This window comes from Parastagonospora nodorum, assembly GCF_000146915.1.
Source record: "Parastagonospora nodorum SN15 chromosome Unknown scaffold_9, whole genome shotgun sequence".
In the NCBI taxonomy this organism is placed as follows: Eukaryota; Fungi; Ascomycota; class Dothideomycetes; order Pleosporales; family Phaeosphaeriaceae; genus Parastagonospora; species Parastagonospora nodorum.
The window spans coordinates 478382-499856 of NW_001884557.1; the positions used below are offsets into that span (position 1 = coordinate 478382).

At 51.6% G+C, this 21475-nt stretch overlaps 8 protein-coding genes across 8 annotated transcripts in view; 7 read left to right on the top strand and 1 right to left on the bottom strand.

Moving 5' to 3' along the window:
* Positions 1-296: 296 nt before the first annotated feature.
* SNOG_06284 (hypothetical protein) lies at positions 297-896 on the top strand (the record flags this gene model as incomplete). The annotated part of the gene is made up of 2 exons (XM_001796609.1): positions 297-362; positions 474-896. 2 exons carry the CDS (start codon positions 297-299, stop codon positions 894-896), a joined length of 489 nt encoding a protein of 162 aa, XP_001796661.1.
* A 16-nt stretch (positions 897-912) lies between these two features.
* SNOG_06285 (hypothetical protein) lies at positions 913-2676 on the top strand (the record flags this gene model as incomplete). Its single annotated transcript, XM_001796610.1, has 3 exons — positions 913-1259; positions 1314-2446; positions 2573-2676. The coding sequence occupies 3 exons, from the start codon at positions 913-915 to the stop codon at positions 2674-2676; spliced, it is 1584 nt and encodes a 527-aa protein (XP_001796662.1).
* A 660-nt stretch (positions 2677-3336) lies between these two features.
* SNOG_06286 (hypothetical protein) lies at positions 3337-4782 on the top strand (the record flags this gene model as incomplete). The annotated part of the gene is made up of 1 exon (XM_001796611.1): positions 3337-4782. One exon carries the CDS (start codon positions 3337-3339, stop codon positions 4780-4782), a length of 1446 nt encoding a protein of 481 aa, XP_001796663.1.
* A 490-nt stretch (positions 4783-5272) lies between these two features.
* Positions 5273-6607, top strand: SNOG_06287 (hypothetical protein; the record flags this gene model as incomplete). The annotated part of the gene is made up of 1 exon (XM_001796612.1): positions 5273-6607. The coding sequence occupies one exon, from the start codon at positions 5273-5275 to the stop codon at positions 6605-6607; it is 1335 nt and encodes a 444-aa protein (XP_001796664.1).
* Positions 6608-7016: 409 nt separating this feature from the next.
* On the bottom strand, positions 7017-8388 carry SNOG_06288 (hypothetical protein; the record flags this gene model as incomplete). The annotated part of the gene is made up of 3 exons (XM_001796613.1): positions 7017-7652; positions 7706-8234; positions 8372-8388. 3 exons carry the CDS (start codon positions 8386-8388, stop codon positions 7017-7019), a joined length of 1182 nt encoding a protein of 393 aa, XP_001796665.1.
* A 1765-nt stretch (positions 8389-10153) lies between these two features.
* Positions 10154-15197, top strand: SNOG_06289 (hypothetical protein; the record flags this gene model as incomplete). The annotated part of the gene is made up of 4 exons (XM_001796614.1): positions 10154-12065; positions 12116-14164; positions 14225-14989; positions 15040-15197. 4 exons carry the CDS (start codon positions 10154-10156, stop codon positions 15195-15197), a joined length of 4884 nt encoding a protein of 1627 aa, XP_001796666.1.
* Positions 15198-16711: 1514 nt separating this feature from the next.
* On the top strand, positions 16712-19348 carry SNOG_06290 (hypothetical protein). The gene is made up of 6 exons (XM_001796615.1): positions 16712-16844; positions 16897-16975; positions 17024-17224; positions 17469-17793; positions 17990-18728; positions 18782-19348. The coding sequence occupies exons 1-6, from the start codon at positions 16795-16797 to the stop codon at positions 18813-18815; spliced, it is 1428 nt and encodes a 475-aa protein (XP_001796667.1). The 5' UTR covers positions 16712-16794; the 3' UTR covers positions 18816-19348.
* Positions 19349-19949: 601 nt separating this feature from the next.
* The window catches only part of SNOG_06291 (hypothetical protein), a gene marked incomplete at both ends in the record, with an annotated part of 1740 nt that continues 214 nt past the window's right edge, over positions 19950-21475 (top strand). The window contains 3 exons of the mRNA XM_001796616.1: positions 19950-20048; positions 20097-20200; positions 20247-21327. Of these exons, the coding sequence (XP_001796668.1) occupies positions 19950-20048; positions 20097-20200; positions 20247-21327 (1284 nt within the window). The remainder of the gene's footprint in view (positions 20049-20096; positions 20201-20246; positions 21328-21475) is intronic.

The following is a 21475-nucleotide window of genomic DNA, read 5'->3' on the forward strand; positions in this document are numbered from 1 at the left end:
AAGCCCTTCGTCCTGGCTGTCGGGTCCGCGAGGGTAAAGATCAGCACTGGACGGGGTCTGTTAGCCACGAAACACATCCTGTGACTCTGCACGGCTGGCGGTCCTTGAGGAGATCCGATCGAGTGCCACGGCCGACCGAGCCCTGGGCGGTCAAGGTCGCTGCGAAGACGCAATTCGATGGCGCCTCGGCCAGTCAGCGGTAATCGTGACCCCCGCTGTGTGTGCATAAACGCGGTTGGACGCCATACCTTTACCGATAGATAGAGGCGAGCGCTAGATATCACGCGAAGCGCACCATGTGTGCAGATGGGCATGCATGCGGCCAGCGAGCCGCGGCCAGCACAGGAGCTCCAAAACCTCCTGTACAAAGCGCCGCTGCTTCACTGCGCGCCGGTAAACACATTTCCCCATCACCTCCAGCGCACACTGCATCGGCGACGACGTCGGAGCCTGCGCTTATCAACGTCCACTAGCAGATAGTCCAAGAGGTTGGCAGGACGTGGCAGCTGGCGACGACGCGCTACGCTTTATCATTGTGCCGCCACCGACTCTGGGCCGTCGTCGCTGGGGCTCGATCGCCGGTCGATAAGTGTCAGGCACTCCTTCACGAAGCTCGTGCCCACTTCGCTCTTGACTCCTCACTTCCACGCAACGCGTTCCTTCACGCTGTGCAAACATTACGGACTGCAAATCGCATCGCGCATCGTGGACTCCAGGGCCATACCCTCTACCTAACCCGCCTCCTCGGTACGCCAAAGACGTCAGACCAAGAAACGAAATGGTCAAAGCGCTTCAACCTCACAATCCTGTATCCGCCGTTATCGCTGCCACCCAAAATCGCTTGTGAGCACGCGACATCTCTACAGCTCCCCCTCTACGGAGGTGAGAGTCTGTGAGGGCTGCTCACCAATAATGATAATTCCGCGCGACATCTACAATGCATCTCCACCAGAGCGTCGTACCCGCATCGGCAACAACCCCACGTTGTTGTACAGCTGGTGGTGCACCATCTTTTCCATCGTCATCATCGGATTTCGAGTTTCCGGCCGGTACATTCGGAATGAGCGACTCTTCCGTGAAGACAAGATCATGGCCTGGAGCATCATCCCGCTGGCCGCGCGCATGGGATGCGTGCACATTGTTCTCATATACGGCACGAACAATGTCGACGTTAGTCAGCTCACAGATCCCCTGATCATCCGTCACCGCGAAATAGGAAGTCAGTGTGTGCTGGCTGCACGGATCTTCTATGCCATGTTGTAAGTAGAACAAGCTGAGCCATGGATGTTCGACAGCGTCTGACACATGCACAGTATATGGATGGCTAAATTCACCGTCTCCGAATTCCTTAAGCGCTTGACAGAACGTTTCTGGAAGAAAGGCTACGAATGGGGATTGCGTGGCATACGCATCTTTCTCGTCGTCACCTTCGTCATAGTCTTCATTGCCACCCTTGCCGAGTGCCACCCCTTCACACATTACTGGCAAGTCATCCCGGATCCAGGACCGCGATGCCGCCAGGGCTACGCCCAACTCCTAACAATGGGAATCACTGATATCATCACGGACATCCTACTGGTTGCTTTCCCCATTCCGATCATATTCCGATCTGCTATGCCATTAAAGCGCAAGCTCTCACTCACCGCGCTGTTCTCTTTGTCTATCATACTCATCGGTGTGACTAGTGCTCGGATGCCCCTTGTCATCGACCGAAGGGGCTTGCAACAATTCCGCACCGTATTTGCGTCAACAGAAGTACTCGCCGCCGCCATAGTATCCAACGCCATCATCTTAGGATCATTTCTCCGCGATCGAGGTGTCAAGAAGGCCAAGTTCAAGGCACCATCTACCAACGATAGCATGGAGCGAAGAGGTTCAGCTCGCCGAATGACCGATCAAACCTGCAGCAGCGACGAAAATCTCGCTCGATCTCTCGGCTTCAGAACCGCACCTGAACTTGCCGAGAATCGTCCAACTGTACCCAGACCAGCACCCGTAGCCGACATAGGCCTACTTTCATCTGGCAAACAAGATGGCCCATTCACGAACAGCAATTGGCAGTTTCCACAAGAAGAGCTTGGCATGTTTGACAGGCACGATGATGCAAAGCTGAGCATCACCGATATCCGAGACCCCATGCCGAGTCCTCGAGCTGGCCGCCGCGTCTCCTGGGTAGATGCCGGTGGTCTTCTTGACAATGCAGCCGTGACACCGTCACCCACCGATTCTGTCATCGCACATGACTTCGCACCACAACCACGCAGGAACTCGAGAGCATCCAACGCATACCTTCCCAATTGCCGCCCTTATCCTCCTGCAGCACGACGTTCATCGCGACTTTCTCAACGATCGGAAGATTACGAGATGTCAACTCCTAGGCCGAACTATCAACTTGAAGATCTCGGTGGCTTGCTCTCTGAGGAGCAGGAGAAAGAGAGCAATGATCGTCCTTCCACGTCACCACACTCACCGCCATCCACTGGACTCACGCGACATCAAAGACGCCAGTCGGCCTCGATACATCGTACCTCTACCCGAAATAGCCATGATGTACCTTCGTTGAGAGATCCAGGTGGACTCCTCTCCAACAACCCTGCCGCACCCATACGACGCACCACCACCCAGACCAGCTATGACGTTCCTTCTCTGAAGGATCCTGGCGGTCTACTCTCCTAGCATCCCTCCTATACTTCCCATTCAGTTTGATACCCCAGCCCTCGGGCATTTTGTTTGCATAGCTTGCCCATCTTGTTTCTTTTGTCTTTTTTTTGGTACGATATCCCCTACATGGTTGTAAGAAGGGTTACGAGAGATGACGTTACGAATGCTATCAGGTTGACATACAGATGGAGGATCTACATTTGGATATATTGGAACTTCATACCTGTATCATATACTTGTCTCGATCGCTGTCCATAGACGTAGGTCAAGCCGGCAGATAGCCCCGGTCTATGTAGAGTTAAATACCCTTGTCCGGCACTTATGCATTGCTACTCAGGGCCTCGTCTGCACTATGTTGAGCGATCGAGGGCAGGATGTTTTCGATAGAAACACTGCGAGTTCCGATTGCTCGGGTCACTAATAATAGGGTTCAGACTAGGACGTTGCCGCCGTTTGTGGGGATGTCAAGGGGTGGAGCCTTGGGGGTACCGCCGGCGTGGCTTGGCAGTCCGAGCTCTGTTCCTCACCACAAGTTCAATGGCTTCGCTAACGAAGGTTGATGTCCACGACTTATCACATCAGACTTAGGCAGACTTACTTGCTGAGCACAGACGATTTCCGGATTTTAAACAAGCCGAAGCTGCGGCAAAAAGGCCTTTAAGCAACTCGTTAGCTATGGACGACGATCCAACACCGTCTCCAACGCCTCCCTGTAGTCCACTTGGCCGAGCAATGCACAATGATGCACCGACAATATCAGAGATCACACAACTAACCCGCCAACAACTTACCACAGCTAGCAAGATCGATCCGATTCGCGAATGCGGACGCGCCGCGCTTGCCATTCTGCCACAAGATCCGCATACCTGTCAGCAGCTAGCGTATCAGAAACTACACGATGTGCCATACAGGGACGTCAAGACTTGTTGGAGAAGGCTGTACACAGATGCGACGTTGTGGAAGGTTGTGGAGCTGGCAGAAGGTGGGACTGAAGAAGAGAAGGCGGATTGGATAGATGAGGTTGTGAGGGCTCTAGACATGGCGCTCATCTTGACGGGAGCGCCAGGGAGGGAGGAGCTCGTGGAATTGTGGTTTGAGGCACTGAAGGAAGCCCTAACGTCTGAGTATGAGTCCGAACGACCCGTGAAGAGAAGGAAGATTACGACAGACAAGACCATTGCAAAGCCACCTTCGAGCTTTTCGATAGCACTCCCAGAACCTACGCCAATCCTACGATACCCTATCGCACGTTCGAAGGAAATTAGCATGTCAGCATTTCAAGCAAAAGTTTCGGACTTGGCCAAGCATATACCCATGATTATCGAGGGTGCTTTGCAGCACTGGCCGGCTCTTGATGAGCGGCCGTGGAGCCGACCTAGCTATTTGCTAGAGCAGACGCTAGGTGGCAGGAGGTTGGTTCCCGTCGAGGTAGGAAAGAGCTATACCGATGAAGGGTGGGGACAGAAGATTATCACATTCAAAGAATTCATGGACACCTACATGCTCCAAACAGACCCTGATGTCCAAAGTCCTGGAGAAGCATCCAAGAGAGGTTACTTGGCCCAACATGACCTCTTCGCTCAAATCCCATCTCTACGCGCAGATATCAGTATACCAGACTATTGCTATTGCAATCCTGCATCATCGCAACACGTTACGCAAACCAAGCCTACAGCAAAGCTCGAAGAACCTTTGCTGAATGCATGGTTTGGACCCGCGGGTACCGTGTCACCACTCCACACAGATCCATACCACAACATCCTCGCACAAGTGGTAGGCTACAAATATGTCAGACTCTATGCTCCCGGGCATACTGAGCAATTGTACCCGCGCAGCATAGACGAGAACGGAGTAGACATGAGCAATACGAGCCAAGTCGATCTAGACCAAGCGATACGCTTGCTCGGTGAAAGACAATATTGGCAGCAGGACGAAAATACGGATATATCCGATCTCGAGCAAGTGAGACGCAACTTTGAAGAGCAATTTCCACATTTCAAATCTGCTCCCTACATGGAAGCTATTCTCGCACCTGGCGAATGTCTCTATCTACCTGTGGGATGGTGGCATTACATTCGCAGTCTGACGCCTAGCTTTAGTGTGAGCTTTTGGTTTAATTGAACACGTGCGCATATCTGAGTTTGGGTTTGACGGAGTAGGAAACCATGGTGCAGGCCTATGCAAATTGTGTTGGGCACATCCAGCTTATCGAGTTTTCGTCTGTGTCAAATCAACGCGCAGGCTCGTGACTTCGCGTTGCCTTCGGAAAGTAGTCCGCGTTTCTGGCGCGTAGATCCACCAACGGGCATCGTTAGCTGCATAATACGTGACATCATCATTGGAAACTTCGATATCAACGGAATCTTGCGGAGAGCTGGTGGTTCGCGGAGACATGGTTCCGACTTTGCACAGTGGGGACATAGGTGTGTGGTGGTGGGTTCAGTCTTGGAAGCAGCCTTCACTGCGGCCTTCTTAAACTCCGAGGCTAGCGAGAGCCTGCGTGTGTGACACAGTCGGCCTTGGCATCCCTGGTGAAGCGCATATAGTTCTCCAGTTCGATTCTTCAAAGTGCCCATCTCAACACACAGCATTCCCAAAACACAACACCATTATGAGCTCCTCGGATCAACCGCTCCGCCAATCGGGCATTTATCGCAACCTACCATCATGGGACTCATCTGTTCAGAACCTAACAGCCGTTGTGTGTGGTGCTACTGGTATCTCGGGGTTTCACGCCATCCGAGCACTTCTCGACACACCAGACCGCTGGTCTAAAGTCTACGCACTCTCGCGCAGCCCATTGTCCAAAGAAATGCTTGCTTTCTTCACGGAACAACAACTCGGCCGTCTTGAGCATGTCTCCATAGACCTGAGCTCTTCCGCTGATCAAATTGCCAAAGCCTTCAAAGACGCCGGCGTGGAAGCTGATTACATCTTCTATTACGCCTACCTTCCCCCAAAAACCGAAAAGAGCGCCATGGATCCCAGCACAGCAGAAGATCTTCTCGAGTCTAACATCCCGCCCTTCAAAAACTTCCTCGCCTCCTTGCCTTTAGCAGGCCTCAAACCCAAACGCATCCTTCTGCAAACTGGCGGTAAAAACTATGGTATGCACATCGGCCGTGCGCGCACACCAGCCGTGGAATCAGATCCAGAGCCTAGACATCTTAGCCCCAACTTCTACTATCCTCAAGAAGATCTGCTGCGCGAGTACTGCGAGACTCATCCTGAGACAGGCTGGAACATCGTGATGCCAGTCGCAATAATCGGCGCAACGCAATACGCATCCATGAACACCTTCGTTTCATTCGCCGCCTACGCAGCCGTCCAAGCCCATCGAAAACAACCCCTGAACTTCGGCTCCGGATGGCGCAGCTGGCAATTCGACTCTACCAACAGCACTGCGCGCCTGACGGGCTACTTGAGCGAATGGGCTGTCCTCGAGGAGAAGTGCAAGAACCAGAAATTCAACAGCCAGGATGGTGGATTGATGAGCTTCGACCGCTTCTTTGAAGAATTGGCACGTTGGTTTGGCGTCGAGGTCGTTAATGGTCCTGTCGATGATGAGGCAAAGTACACCAATATGAAACTCACGGGCGGGAAAGATGCGCCGATAGGTTATGGCCCGCCACTCGTTCATCAGCAGTCCTTTACACTCGCGCAGTGGGCGCAAGAACCCGGAGTCAAAGAAGCGTGGGAGCAGATCATGAAGGAGTCGAATGGACAGCTGAAGACAAATGTGTTTGAAGGGAACGCGCGGGATTCGGTCATGATGGGAGACTTTACGTATTTGCCGTTTGGCACGCTGAGTATGAATAAGGTGAGAAGGTTTGGGTTTAGTGGGTTCGTGGATACGGTGGAGAGTGTGTTTGAGACGTATCAGGAGATGGCTGAGTTGGGCATGTTGCCGAAAATGAAGGTGGATGCTGCGAGGCCTTTGATCTGATTGATGGATTAGATGGAAGCAGCAAAACCAGTCAAGTAAAGTTGAAAGCATTGGAGATGATGAAATTGGGCTACACGTGATACTGCGATAGCGTGTCTAATGTAGCGTGAATCGAATCAGTCGGACCGTATACTCCTGACTCTTCACCGAATGTCGATCAAGAACGTGATAAGTACATGTCACCGACGCACAAATGAGCTTTCTCGGGAGCAGAAGCTCTTGTTCGCATGCAAATGACGTCGGTGACGCGAAAAAAAGAGCGTCAGAAGTCAGACATTGAAACTTTGATCCGTGAAGATGAAGACCTCAAGATGCGTCTAGCTTAAGCGTACGCCAATTTCCATACAACTTGCAAGCGTCTTGCTAGGCTTGTGATTCTAGAAGAAAGAGATCCATGCGACCATACCATCTATGTTCCTGGGTCGATATCGTACAGCTCCCGCAACATGTGCCTTTTCGCATCTTCAGAAGCCCAGCACATCTTGATAGCATTCTCTGCCAGCCTCTGTATCTCGAAATTCGTGAACCCGCAGTATTTCCTCACCACGAGCAAGTTTTCCAGCACCCACGTATCCTCCATAAACGCCGGATCGTCGCTCGCAACAGCTATCATGATGCCGACGTCGAAGAGAGCTCGAATACGTTGGAACACTTCGTCCAGTGGTTGGTGGCGAATGTACGACCAGGGGCAGATTGTCATTCCGAGGTTTTTCTCCTTGATCAAATTCATCAGATTGGCGTCGCCAGCAGCGTTCAGTCCGTGGTCGATTCTGTCCGCACCTGTGTCCGCGATGCTCGATGCGACCTGATGAATGTGCTCGAGAGGATAAGATTTGCCAACGTCACAGTGCGCTGTAAGACGAAAGCCATCATTCCTTGCTCTGACGAAGATTTCATCAAACAGCGATGGCGGTCTGTTGACTTCGTTCGAATCAAGGCCAATCCCCACTATCATGTCGCGGTATTTTAGTGCTGCCTCATAATGCTCCCTTGCGGACTCTGGTGACTCGTCTCGAAGGAAGCACATGATCCAAGCTGATTTCACCTGCAGTGTGTTGTGAGTAAAAAAAAACGTGGTTGGGAAGACACTAGGCTTACGTTGAGAGCCTCCTCAGCTTTCCGCTGCGCTCTTCGAAAACCCTCCATCATCGTCTCCCAACTCGTCCCAACCCGCGTATGTCCCTGTGGATCAAAAAAGATCTCAGCATATCGCACATTCATTGCCGCAGCATGTTCGTAGTAATTCATAGCAAGATCAAAGTAATCCTCCTGTGTTTTGAGCACCTCAAAGCCACCGTAATAGGCCTCGAAGAAGGACAGCGTCTCTTCACTGTTGTCCATGCGGTTCCCAGTACGCGGCTTTAATGTGTCATGGGAGTCTCGCAGTTCATCGAGTGAAGAAAAGGGTTGACCAGTCCGAGGGTTGGGAATTGCTTGACCGTTGCGTTGCGAGAATCTCCATTTGAGATCTGCACTTATGATTCCCTCGATATGGATTTGAAGTTCGACTTTTGGAATTGCGTTGATGTATGGGTCTGTTGTAGCTGCCAGGGCGCGCCTCAGCTCTCCGCGTCCTGCTACAGACAGCGCATTTTCTACGTCCGTCATTGTCGTTGCGGAGTTGTGTCTGTGGGAAGTGGATATTCGCTATTTCAGCCAGCAAGTGAGGTTTAAGAACGACAGTGGCGTTTATTCTGAGGAAATCGAGGTGGTATTTGTACAGAAAAGGCAATCTAAGGACAGTATACATCGTTAGTGACTCACACCTCACGGGTGATCATTGTGCCGATCAACCGAGCAGTACACTGCTAAGCAGACCGCATCACGGCGCGTTCCGAGACATACTACCATACGCGAGCGCCTGATGCATGGCTGATACTCCAAAATAGGTCTGAAGGCTGCAGGCGCGGATTTGTGGTAGGGGTTTGACAGTGCTGCATAAGCGGGGAAGTTGAGTCATCATTGTAATCATTGCTCACTACGATGGCATTCTGATCTCTAGGGTCGATACAACTATATCATGAGGTCCTGCTCCAGATGCAATTACAGTTCTAATATTGGCAATCGTGAGATGAACTCACTACTCTGTTTCTTGGCAGGCCGTTAAGGTCTTGACATACGCACAAAATCTTGACATGTATTTGGGATCTTGATATGTAGGACTATGAACCTTGGAGTTCAGAAAGCTTGGAAAAGCTCAGATGAAGCACAAGGTGAATGTTCCCTACAGCTAGCTCTACCCTGCGCCGTTGCCTTCAGTAAGCTGACAAATACATGTAGTCTGACTGCTACTTTCTATTTGCACACTACTGGTGCTGATGCTGATGCCGATCGTGGTCCTAGTCCTAGTTGTAACCGCAGTTTTGGTGTTGGTGTTCATGCCGTACACAGAAGGCAGCACGTCAATGCTTCTGCCGCATAAGGCCTATATATTGAGATCTTGATTGCATTTCAAGATCCAAACTAGATGTCGAAATTCTGATTGCATGCAGAGGCCGATGTTGTCGTAGTTCCAGATTTCTGAAGTGAGCATCTCGATGCAGAGAGCACACCGATCTACAAAATTTTGTAGATGAAATCTATGCAGCACTTTTCTCATTCGCGGCGGATGGTAAAACATCTTCCCATAGTTTGCAGATGTATATATACGATGTTTAGCAATTGTGAATCTCGATCTTGACTAGGGCATGGCTATACGATTCATTCAGCTCATCCTAAGCCTCTTGCAGGATTTGCATCATGTCCCGACACAGCCGACCAGCACCAACATTGACGAAAATTCACGGATCATAATTACCAAGGCGTGGCTGGAACAAGCAGCACTTGGCACTGGCTTGCCTGACGCAATTTCACGACAGGCATTATTGTTCCGCGGACCTGAATCTGTTCCATCGTTCCATAATCAGATAGTACGAACATGCTAGATGTTGCGCTTGGTCGCAATCAAAGAGTGCTGAATGCGTAGATACATGCATGAGAGCAAAAGGGTCTGAATCTGCATCTGTAGGTTACAAAGCCTTCCGCTAAACTCGTCTTTTCGCGACCCGCGGACGCCTAGGGCGATCCAATGTAGCGTAGGGCGATCGCTGCTTGAGGCTGAAAGCGGGTCGATCGATCGCGGTGGAGTGAAAGAGCCCCTGTCGAACAACAACCAACCAGAGTCTCGAGTGAGACGATTTTGGCGAATCTGATTGGCCGCAGGCTCGCTGTCTCGGTGGTTGAGAAACGCCGACATGGCCAAGACTCCATATATAAATATGACGTTGACATATTGAACGCGAGAAATTTAGTACTACTGGGAGACGCGTTTGGTGCCAATAACAAGTCTACGAGTGCAAATGAGCTGAGCTCTTATACTGCGCTCCGGGATCCCCACCTCCGTTCGAGAGTAGTCGCATCGTCGACACGGCAAGTCAAAGCGCATTCTACAGACGACCGGTTGCGTCGATCATTGTTCAGTAGCGCAATTGTGCTGCAGAGTAATGTTGCTCAAACCCTCGTTCCTGCATACGCTGATCTAGACTTTTAGTACTACAAAGTTTCAAGATGGAGTCAAGTCCGCGACCAACGCCACTGGACTCTGACATTCCTGGAGGCTGGATTGAGACGCCTGCAGACCCAAGTCGACAACATTCATATATTGGATCGCAATACAACACAGAAGATGTTCCCACACCTCGTGCTGTAGAACACACTGAGACTTCTTTCATGCCAAATGCCTTCCAAACAAGTAGCGGAAGCCGCTCTGGCGGTAATGGAGCCGGACTCTTCTCAGACTCGAATCACATTACAGCTGTCCCGTCGCCTGACCCGGAGCCAGTTAACGAGACGAGAAATGATCGTACCGTAGAGACTGTCGTACTACCGCTAGAAAGTGGTGATCAGTTCGAGCACAACAATACGTCGATCTCCAGTCCTCACGATGTGCCACGAGAAGAAGTTGTAGAAGAGCCAGTAGAGAAGCTAGAAGCTGTCGAAAGCAGCTCTTCGTCATCCAACGACGATCCAGACCAAGGATATGCGGCCATCAAGCCGGCTGAAGCTGCGGCTGCGAGGCCCCAATTACAATCCAAGCAATCAAGGCCAATGACTGAAGATGATCTCTTTCGTGTATTGTCGAGAAAGAGAACAGGTCAAAGTGGCGGCCTAAGCCGGAAAAATACCGGAGCGACTGGCACGGGCAATGATGAGGACGATGAGATCAACAATCTGATGTCGAAGATGTTTGGACGTACGCGACAAGAATCTTCCGAGGAGGAGAAGACACGACACCAAGGCGTTATCTTCAAGCATCTGACTGTCAAGGGCATGGGTATTGGGGCTGCTCTCCAGCCCTCCGTAGGTGACCTTTTCTTGGGTCCCTTCAGGTTTGGCAAGAATCTCATCTCGAAGGGTCCCAAAAAAGCAGCTAGTAAACCGCCAGTTCGTACACTCCTAGACGACTTCACCGGGTGCGTTCGTCCTGGAGAGATGCTTCTGGTCCTTGGTCGACCAGGAGCCGGATGCTCCACCTTTTTGAAAATGATCGGCAACCAACGGTTCGGATTCGAAGAGATCACCGGCGATGTTACGTATGGTGGTACAGATGCGAAAGAAATGGCCAAGAAGTACCGCAGTGAGGTTCTGTACAATCCTGAGGACGACCTGCACTACGCGACTCTCAAAGTAAAAGAAACGCTCAAATTTGCACTGAAGACTAGGACTCCCGGAAAAGAGTCGAGAAAAGAAGGAGAATCGCGCAAGAGCTATGTGCAAGAGTTCCTGCGTGTTGTGACGAAGCTTTTCTGGATCGAGCACACAATGAACACAAAGGTCGGAAACGAACTTATCCGAGGTGTCTCTGGAGGAGAGAAGAAGCGCGTGTCTATCGCCGAAGCAATGATAACCAAGGCATCGGTACAATGCTGGGACAACTCAACTCGCGGCCTTGATGCCAGTACTGCCCTAGAGTACGTTCAGAGTCTACGCTCTTTGACCAACATGGCCCAGGTGTCAACCTCAGTCGCTCTCTATCAAGCGGGAGAGTCGCTATATGACCTCTTTGACAAGGTCTTGCTGATTCATGAGGGTCGTTGCTGCTACTTCGGTCCCGCTGACAAGGCTGCGAAATACTTCAAGAGCATGGGCTTCGTGCAACCTGATCGCTGGACTACTGCCGATTTCCTTACGTCGGTGACCGATGATCATGAGCGCAACATCAAGGAGGGCTACGAAGACAGGATTCCGAGGACTGGGGCACAATTTGGGCAAGCTTTCGCTGAAAGCGAGCAGGCCGGCAACAACATGGCCGAAGTTGATGAGTTCCAGAAGGAGACACAGAAACAGGCCCAAGAGCGTCGACAAGCACGCACGAAGGCGACGAAAAAGAAGAACTACACACTTTCATTCCCTGCACAAGTCATGGCTTGCACGAGGAGGCAGGCGTTGGTCATGATCGGTGATCCTCAGTCCTTGATAGGTAAGCAATACCCTTGACTATACCTCGAACACTCACTGACTGCAATGTAGGCAAATGGGGTGGCATCTTGTTTCAAGCACTGATTGTCGGTTCACTCTTTTATAATCTTCCGCCAACTGCTGCCGGTGCATTCCCGCGAGGTGGTGTAATCTTCTTCATGCTATTGTTCAACGCTCTGTTGGCTCTCGCAGAACTCACAGCTGCTTTCGAAAGTCGCCCAATTTTGCTGAAGCACAAGAGCTTCTCCTTCTATCGACCAGCTGCGTATGCAATTGCCCAAACAGTCGTCGATATCCCACTGGTTTTGGTACAAGTGTTCATCTTCGACATTGTCGTCTACTTTATGGCCAACCTACAAAGAACCGCATCGCAATTCTTCATTTCGCTGTTGTTCTTGTGGATCATCACCATGACGATGTACGCCTTCTTTCGAGCTATCGGCGCTCTTGTGGGTTCTCTGGATATTGCTACTAGGATCACGGGTGTCGCCATTCAGGCTCTGGTTGTGTATACTGGCTATTTGATTCCGCCATCCAAGATGCATCCATGGTTCTCTTGGCTACGATGGATCAACCCTATCCAATACGGATTCGAAGGTCTACTCGCGAACGAGTTCTCGACTCTGGAGATTCAATGTGTTCCGCCATACATCGTTCCTCAGATCCCGGGTGCACAGGAGCAGTATCAGTCTTGCGCTATTCAAGGCAACACTCCTGGATCTCTGACCGTTTCTGGCTCCGATTACATCCAGGTCGCTTTCCAGTACTCAAGGTCACATTTGTGGCGAAACTTTGGTTTCATTTGCGCCTTCTTCATATTCTTTGTCGCACTGACCGCCTTCGGCATGGAAATCCAGAAGCCTAACAAGGGCGGCGGAGCTGTCACCATCTACAAGAGAGGCCAGGTTCCGAAGACTGTTGAGAAAGAGATGGAGACCAAGACCTTGCCCCAAGATGAAGAGAATGGCAAACCCGAGCCGATTTCTGAGAAGCATTCCGCGAGTGACAATGATGAGTCTGATAAGACAGTGGAAGGTGTCGCAAAGAACGAGACCATCTTCACTTTCCAAAACATCAACTATACGATTCCGTACGAGAAGGGCGAACGAACACTCTTGGACGGTGTCCAGGGATACGTCAAGCCCGGGCAATTGACAGCATTAATGGGCGCATCAGGAGCCGGAAAGACCACGCTTCTAAACACACTTGCACAGAGAATAAATTTCGGTGTCGTACGCGGCGACTTCCTCGTTGACGGCAAGATGCTCCCATCTTCTTTCCAACGATCAACGGGCTTTGCTGAGCAAATGGATGTCCATGAATCGACAGCGACAGTGAGAGAAGCACTCCAATTCTCCGCAAGACTTCGACAGCCCAAGGAGACACCATTACAGGAGAAGTACGACTATGTCGAAAAGATTATTGATCTTCTTGAGATGCGCAATATCGCTGGAGCTGCAATTGGCACGTCTGGAAACGGCTTGAACCAGGAGCAGCGTAAGCGACTTACTATTGGTGTGGAACTAGCCAGTAAGCCTGAGCTTCTCCTGTTCCTAGACGAGCCTACCTCAGGTCTCGATTCCGGCGCCGCCTTCAATATTGTTCGCTTCCTGCGAAAACTCGCCGATGCCGGACAAGCTATCCTCTGTACCATCCACCAGCCGAGTGCTGTCCTCTTCGAACATTTCGACCAACTTCTCCTACTCAAATCTGGTGGCCGAACAGTCTACTTTGGAGAGCTCGGCCACGATTCTCAAACCATGATCGAGTACTTCCAACAAAACGGAGCTAAGAAGTGTCCGCCGAAGGAGAACCCTGCTGAATACATGCTCGAAGCGATCGGCGCTGGCAATCCTGATTACAAGGGTCAGGATTGGGGTGATGTGTGGCAGAAATCTCAACAGAACGAGAAGCTTTCGAGTGAGATCCAGGAGATCAGCAAGAAGCGCCTTGAAGCTGCTAAGAACAAGGAAGCGACTGACGACAGGGAGTATGCTATGCCGTATCCTCAGCAATGGCTTGCTGTTGTTAAGCGGAGCTTTGTTGCGATTTGGCGGGATCCTGAATACGTCCAGGGTGTTATGATGTTGCACATCTTCAGTAAGTTTTGATGAGGAGGTTGGATGAGAGACGATTGCTAACTTCTTACCTCCACTTTAGCTGGTCTATTCAATGGATTCACCTTCTGGAACCTTGGGCAGAGCAGTGTAGATATGCAGAGCCGCTTGTTCTCAATCTTCATGACGCTGACGATCTCGCCACCCTTGATTCAGCAGCTGCAACCGAGGTTTCTTAATGTCCGAGCCATATACCAGTCTCGCGAAGGCAGTGCGAAGATATACTCCTGGACTGCCATGGTATGGGGTACGATCTTGAGCGAGATTCCATATCGACTCATCTCCGGTACCGTCTACTGGTGCTGTTGGTACTTCCCTCCGGCGTTTCCTCGCGACACATACACTGCTGCCAGTGTCTGGCTCTTCATGATGCAATTCGAGATATTCTATCTCGGATTTGGACAAGCCATCGCCGCTTTCAGTCCCAACGAACTGCTGGCTTCTCTCCTCGTACCGTTGTTCTTCACCTTCATCGTCTCGTTCTGCGGTGTAGTTGTCCCGTACGTCGGGCTGGTATCGTTCTGGAAAGCTTGGATGTACTGGCTGACGCCCTTCAAATACCTACTCGAGGGTTTCCTTGCGCTCTTGGTCCAAGGCCAGGAAATTCGATGCGAAACTCAAGAGTTGGCAATCTTCCCTTCACCGCCAGGACAGTCCTGTGATCAGTATGCTGGCCAATTCGCACAGCAAGCAGGGGGTTATGTGCAGACGCAACCGGATGGCAACTGTGGTTTCTGCCAGTTTGCGACCGGTGAAGCGTTTGCTGCGTCTTTTAATGTCTTCCCACGATACATTTGGCGCGACTTCGGTAAGTACTCATGTTCATCTCACGCCATCGCATGCTAACGTTCATTCCAGGCATTATGTGGATCTACATTTTCTTCAACTTTGCAGTTGTGTTTGTATGCACGTGGTTGTATCTCGGCGGTGCCCGTAAGATCAAGGGCTTGTTCAGTCCAGCAAGCAGGAAGCAAAAGAAGGACCAGAAGAAGAAGCAAAGCGGCGATGAAGCCTGAAGTCATTCACCCCTGTAGGAACCTGCATGCTGCATGTGATAGCAGCATGAAAATAGCCAGGCTTCTGGAAGGCGAAGAGCAGTGGCCTGAGGCTCCGCGCAGTTCGGGAAAACTCGTAGCAGCGCCGCGGCCGGCTGCATGATCTGGAGGTTCGGCATGTGGGTCCAGTATTTGCATGGCATTCCCCCGCGAAAACCGCCTTTACGGGAAGGCGAGGTCTGGAGTGCAGGCACGGGCAACAGCCTTTCACGTGCTTCGTTTTCACACCGCACACCTCGTCTGGCGGTGTATTCCAAAGTATATATAGTGTCTAATCATACTTTTCATGGTTCGGACTAGCTGAACACAGCTGAGGTCTTCCTTTCTTCCACGAACTCGAGACTTCGGACAAGACTGCAAGGGCCAAATACTTGTACTGTGGCTTGTGGCTGCAGATCGTGACAGTGACAGTTGCGGGTCTTCATGCAACACGCGGCGCGAATAATCCTAGGCGTGATATCCTCAGTCGTGCCACGACCGAACCTTTCGGCTTAAGCTCGCAGATGGTTGGAGAAGTACCGAGCTACTGCTCCGCCCGGCCAGACGTTATCAAAACCGACTGAAATGCCTCAGCTTTTCCGATGCGTGCAATGAGCTGACACAGCCATCCGTCCGATGCTGATGCGTGATTTGCTGTGTGGTTACGAGTTTGGAGGTTCTTCTCTCATCGTGCAGGGGACGGCATGGATGCTCCGTCCAATCACGCGCTAGGGGTGTTTTCGGAACTCTTTCTGTGCACCGCCTCGTTGCGAACCAGCAACGACCATCGTGAACGTCGAGGGCTTATCCGGGTCTGGAGTTGAACCTGGACCTTGGCGGTCAGACGGTGAAGCCGTGAATTGCCTGGAGCACGACTACAGTTTCAGAAACGCTGCGGCGGCATCACGAGCGTCGTCGCAGCACGCGAGCATGAGCTGTGGATGGTGCAGCCAATGGACAATGACGAAATGGGAATACCCGCTTCCGGCGAAGCTGTGACGCAAGGCTTGATTACCCCACAGAAACTCATCAGCCGTCTGGGGCCCAGCCAAAATTCGTGCCTTCGAACCCGCAGCCAATACTCGTGCTCAGATAGTAATGCCTCTGCTCGGCACTGTCACGCGGGCTTTGTCGGCCAGAGCTGTGATGATGAACAAGAGCGACACAGCAGTGAAGACATGCTGTTGATGCTTCAGCAGCTCCCATGAGCGTCACCGCGATCGTACGGTTCTCCAGCAGCCATAAAGCTGGAATAGGTGTCTGCCGGTCGTACCTTCCGTGCGCGCCCATTTCCCCTGCCCTTTCCGCGTTATTTTCGTCACCTGTGCCGAACTACACTCCAGCAACCACCGTACGGCGCTTTACCCAATCACACTACTCGGCGCTAGAAACAGCTCGGTCCACATCCGCTCTGAAGCTCAGAAACGTCGTCACGATGTCAGCTATTAAAGAGACCTCGGATCCCGTTTTTTGGTCGGCAAGCTCATCTCCCTTGGCCCAAGACTTTGCCCGTCATCAGGTGTCCAAACTACAACGAAACAATTTCTGTTCTTCCTCCGTATCACCACTACACGCAACAATGGCTCCTCCAGCATTAAACAAGACCAACCTCCACCCCAGTGGCTTAAAGTATGGTTCTTCGTCACCGAGAAGCTTGACCGCGTCACTAATGCTTCCATAGACCCCACACCAAAAGCCACACTGAAATCGAAGAGGAGCTCCACGACAAGGCGCACATTGACTATGATCGCGTGGCTATTGTACGTTCTCGGCAGCCACAATCATATGCTCCCGTCTAAAGTGTTCAGGTCGCCAACCCTTCAGTCGCAGCCCTCTACGAAGATGCGCTTGTATACGAGACTGGTTCTGCTATCACAGCATCAGGCGCACTTTCAGCATACTCAGGAGCCAAGACCGGCCGCTCACCCTCAGACAAGCGCATCGTCGAGGAAGATTCATCGAAAAACGATGTCTGGTGGGGACCCGTGAACAAGCCCATGACCCAAGACGTAAGTCTCTCAAACCTTCCGTTCACCCTTTTGCCCTGCAGCAATTCGCAAGAAATTTGCTTGTGAATTTGGCGCCAAACGTCATGTTACGCTAGGCGCATACCCGATGGAGAACGATCGTTGCCCGCACCCTTGCACGTGGCGATGCTGGGGCTCGGCTGCCCCGCATTCAGCATGCACGACGGCTGCCCCTCGCATTCCCATCTCACATGTGTCATGCGCGATTTACTGACTGCGACACCAGGTCTGGCGCATCAACCGCGAGCGTGCCATTGACTACCTCAACACCAGGAACCGCATCTATGTCGTCGATGGGTTTGCCGGCTGGGATGAGCGTTACCGGATACGCGTCCGTGTCGTGTGTGCTCGCGCCTACCATGCGCTCTTCATGCGTAATATGTTGATTCGCCCGTCGAGAGAGGATCTGGAGCACTTCCATCCTGACTACGTCATTTACAATGCTGGTGCTTTCCCCGCCAATAGGTACACTAGCGGTATGACTTCGTCGACGTCCGTTGCTATCAACTTTGCCGATAAGGAGATGGTCATCCTCGGCACGGAATATGCCGGTAAGTTCACCTTCTTCTCTCACCTAATCCAGCATCCTGAAGTTGTACATGGTGTCCTGGCGTCTCAGTTGAAGCCTGGTGGCGCTTTGAATAGCTTCAGGTTGTCCGATCGGACTATCCCTTGTTGCACCCTGTGACGGCATACATCGGAGATGGCATGACATGATCCACTGAGCATGAAGCTAACTATAACAAGGTGAAATGAAGAAAGGAATCTTCACAGTGCTCTTCTACGAGATGCCTGTCAAACACAATGTCCTTACTCTGCACTCATCTGCAAACGAGGGTCAGAACGGCGACGTCACGGTCTTCTTCGGCCTGTCAGGAACGGGCAAGACTACCCTGTCTGCCGACCCTAAGCGTGCTCTGATCGGTGACGACGAGCACTGCTGGAGTGACACTGGTATCTTCAACATTGAGGGCGGTTGCTACGCCAAGTGCATTGGCCTGTCCGCTGAGAAGGAGCCTGATATCTTCAGCGCTATCCGATTCGGTTCTATCCTCGAGAACGTTGTCTTCGACCCCACCACACGTCTTGTCGATTACGATGATGACACCCTGACCGAGAACACTCGTTGTGCCTACCCTATCGAGTACATTGAGAACACCAAGATCCCATGTATCTCCAACAACCACCCCAAGAACATCGTCCTCCTGACCTGCGATGCCCGCGGTGTCCTTCCCCCAATCTCCAAGCTCAACCCCGAGCAGACCATGTACCACTTCATCTCCGGATACACCTCCAAGATGGCCGGTACCGAGCAGGGTGTTACCGAGCCCCAGGCCACTTTCTCCTCTTGCTTCGCCCAGCCTTTCCTTGCCCTTCACCCCATGCGCTACGCCAAGATGCTTGCGGAGAAGATCAAGGAGCACAACGCCGATGCATGGCTCCTCAACACCGGCTGGGTCGGTGCCGGTGCTACCACTGGTGGTAAGTTTCATTCTGAATTTAACATATCAATCATTTGCTAACATATCCTCATGCAAGCGCTGCCCTCTCAAGTACACTCGCGCCATCCTAGACGACATCCACTCCTGCGAGCTCGCAAAGTTCGAATTCGAGACCTACGAGACCTTCGGTCTGTCGGTGCCCAAGACTTGCCCCAACGTCCCCGACGAGCTGCTCAACCCTGCCAAGTCATGGAACGGCACTGCTGACTTCAAGGGTGAGGTCGAGAAGCTTGGCCGCCTATTCATGGAGAACTTCAAGAAGTACGAAGATGAGGCCACCGATGACGTCCTGAAGAGCGGCCCCCACGTATGCTGCTGCCCCAAGCATTAAAGCACAGAGAAACCTTTTCTTTCTTACACCTTACAGACTGAGTAACGCGGTCGATCGAGTCGACGTCAGCGATATTTCATAATACCTTCTTATCTCCTTTTTTGTGGTTGCGGGTATGAATACGCCCGCTGATGGAATGGTTTTTCATTTTCATGTCTTTAGTCTTGCGGCATCATACCTCTTGTGTTACTTGGAGTTGGTTACGACATTGCATCAGTGGAGCAGTTGACGATGAGATACACCCGGAGAGAAGAGAAAAGTAGAGAGAGAGAGCATGTGAATGGAAAAGATCTTGATTCAACATGTTTACGTCCCAGACAAGAAGTTGTGTTTTGATCATTTTCACGTTGGGTGTTTGCGATCATGCTTGAAAGGCTAACAGAAGTCAGGGCTAGAATCATTGCGTTCTCGGATAGAAGTCTTTGTGTGGAGTAGCGCCCGTCGTGGCGTTGGCTATAGGGGCGCACCCCTGTAGCTTTGCCTGCACATCGAGAAGTCCACGATCAACTCCAAATCAGCTGCATTAGTATTTTTGCATCATGAATTATCAGCGTTATAGATGTTATCGCCCGAGTCAATAAAGCATCTTCAATGAGAATGAGGTTGGAAATCGACATGAAGTTGCACCTTATTGATTGCTTCCATCGACCAATATCGACTTTCGCGATCAGATACAGGGGTGCCAACTTCCAAGTCGTCCACAATCTGGGCTCCAACCGAAATGAGCATCGGTAATAGCAACAATGCTCAAGGCATTCTGCCCATGGAGAATCATTTTTAACGATGGCGATCCCGCCTCCTTCCATCTGCAGGTCTTTGCCAACCTCGTCATTCGCTGCCTGTCACTCGTTATTTGGGAGGGGTGGAACTCACGATGCATCTCAACTTCCTCTTCGTCGCTGCTGCTTTAGTGCAGTCAAGTTTACAAGCTCCGCCGCCACCAAATCAAAAACCGGATGCTTGTGCTAAAGCAGTAAGTTGTGACATGTGACGAAGCAAGGAATTAGCTAAGTCTTGTTAGATTTCGTCTGGACCACCAAAACCCCCACGAGGGACTGCTCGAACTGATGTAGCCAAGGCGGATTGCTCGTCGTTCTTGAGCCAGATTGTTGTTCCTTGCGCTGTGTATGGGTATTCTGTTTTCTTTCCTTGGCTTTGCTGACAATCTTAGGACTTTGACGACTGTCCTAACCTCAACGAAGACTGCAAAAGGCTCTACGAGGACAAGCACACAGTCGACCACTGTAACGGCTACGGCGGTTGTTACTAAAGTCGCAACTGTGGATCGATCAGTCGTTTCGACCAACCAGCAAACGCAATTAACCACTCTTATTGTGCCGCAGAATAGCACGGCTTTTGCAACGGAAATTGCAACGACTACGTCTACGGTGTTTGAGACGGTGCTGCTCACCAACACTTACTCGACTGCAGTTGTCACCTCTACTGTTGGTACTCCATCACTCCAGAGGCGTGACACTTCTATCTCCGTACTTCCAGACCGCCCGCATCATACGACACTTCCGTCCAATGCCACGCTCAACGCACGACAGAACAATGGCAAGTGCAACCCATCGATCTTCACCCCCGACAATGTTCCAGATTACGCTTCACCATGCCGAGATTTGAAGTCGTACTCCATAGCCTGCCAGAAACTCGGTGTTACCGGCAAGACGATGACACTTCCAGCATCTATCAGCTACACCACCAGAACGACTACAACAACGACCACGCCAACAATCGTCGTCAACATCACGAAGACGTTTCAAGCCACAACGACGAAAGCTGTAACAAGCCCAGTGACACGACTCCATACGGCTGTCGAAAACACAACCACTACTCAAACGATAACAACAACATCCACCTCAACCCTCACATCCACCGTAACCTCCTATATCACGTCCAACACCACCCGCACATCTACCCTCACCACCTCCATCATCGCCACTTCAACCGCCCTCATCACCCCCACTCCCACCCCGTCACCATCATCATGTACTTCAGACTTCCGCCTCTCCGTAACCGGCACCCCCGCCACCATAGGCACGTACATCCGCACCTTCGGCGCCTCGGAAAAACTCGGCTTCACCCCCAACGCCACGCTCTCCAGCACTTTCTCCCTCGACTCCGCCTCCCGCCTCTTCGAGCCCAGCACGTCCCTCTACGCAAACACGGATTCCGACGGGCTGTACTACGTGTACGCGGAGGCAGCGGGGACGGTGGAGAGTGCTGGGTATTTGTATATTACGTGTGAGGTGAGTGGAGAGGGGGATTTGGAGTGTAAGGCGACGAATGGAGGGGATGGGTTTTATTGGTGTCCGGTCATTGGGCCGCCTGATGCGTTGGTTTTTGGGAGTGAGGAGGGGAGGGTGCAAGCTGCGGGGTGGGATTGTGTGGGGTTGG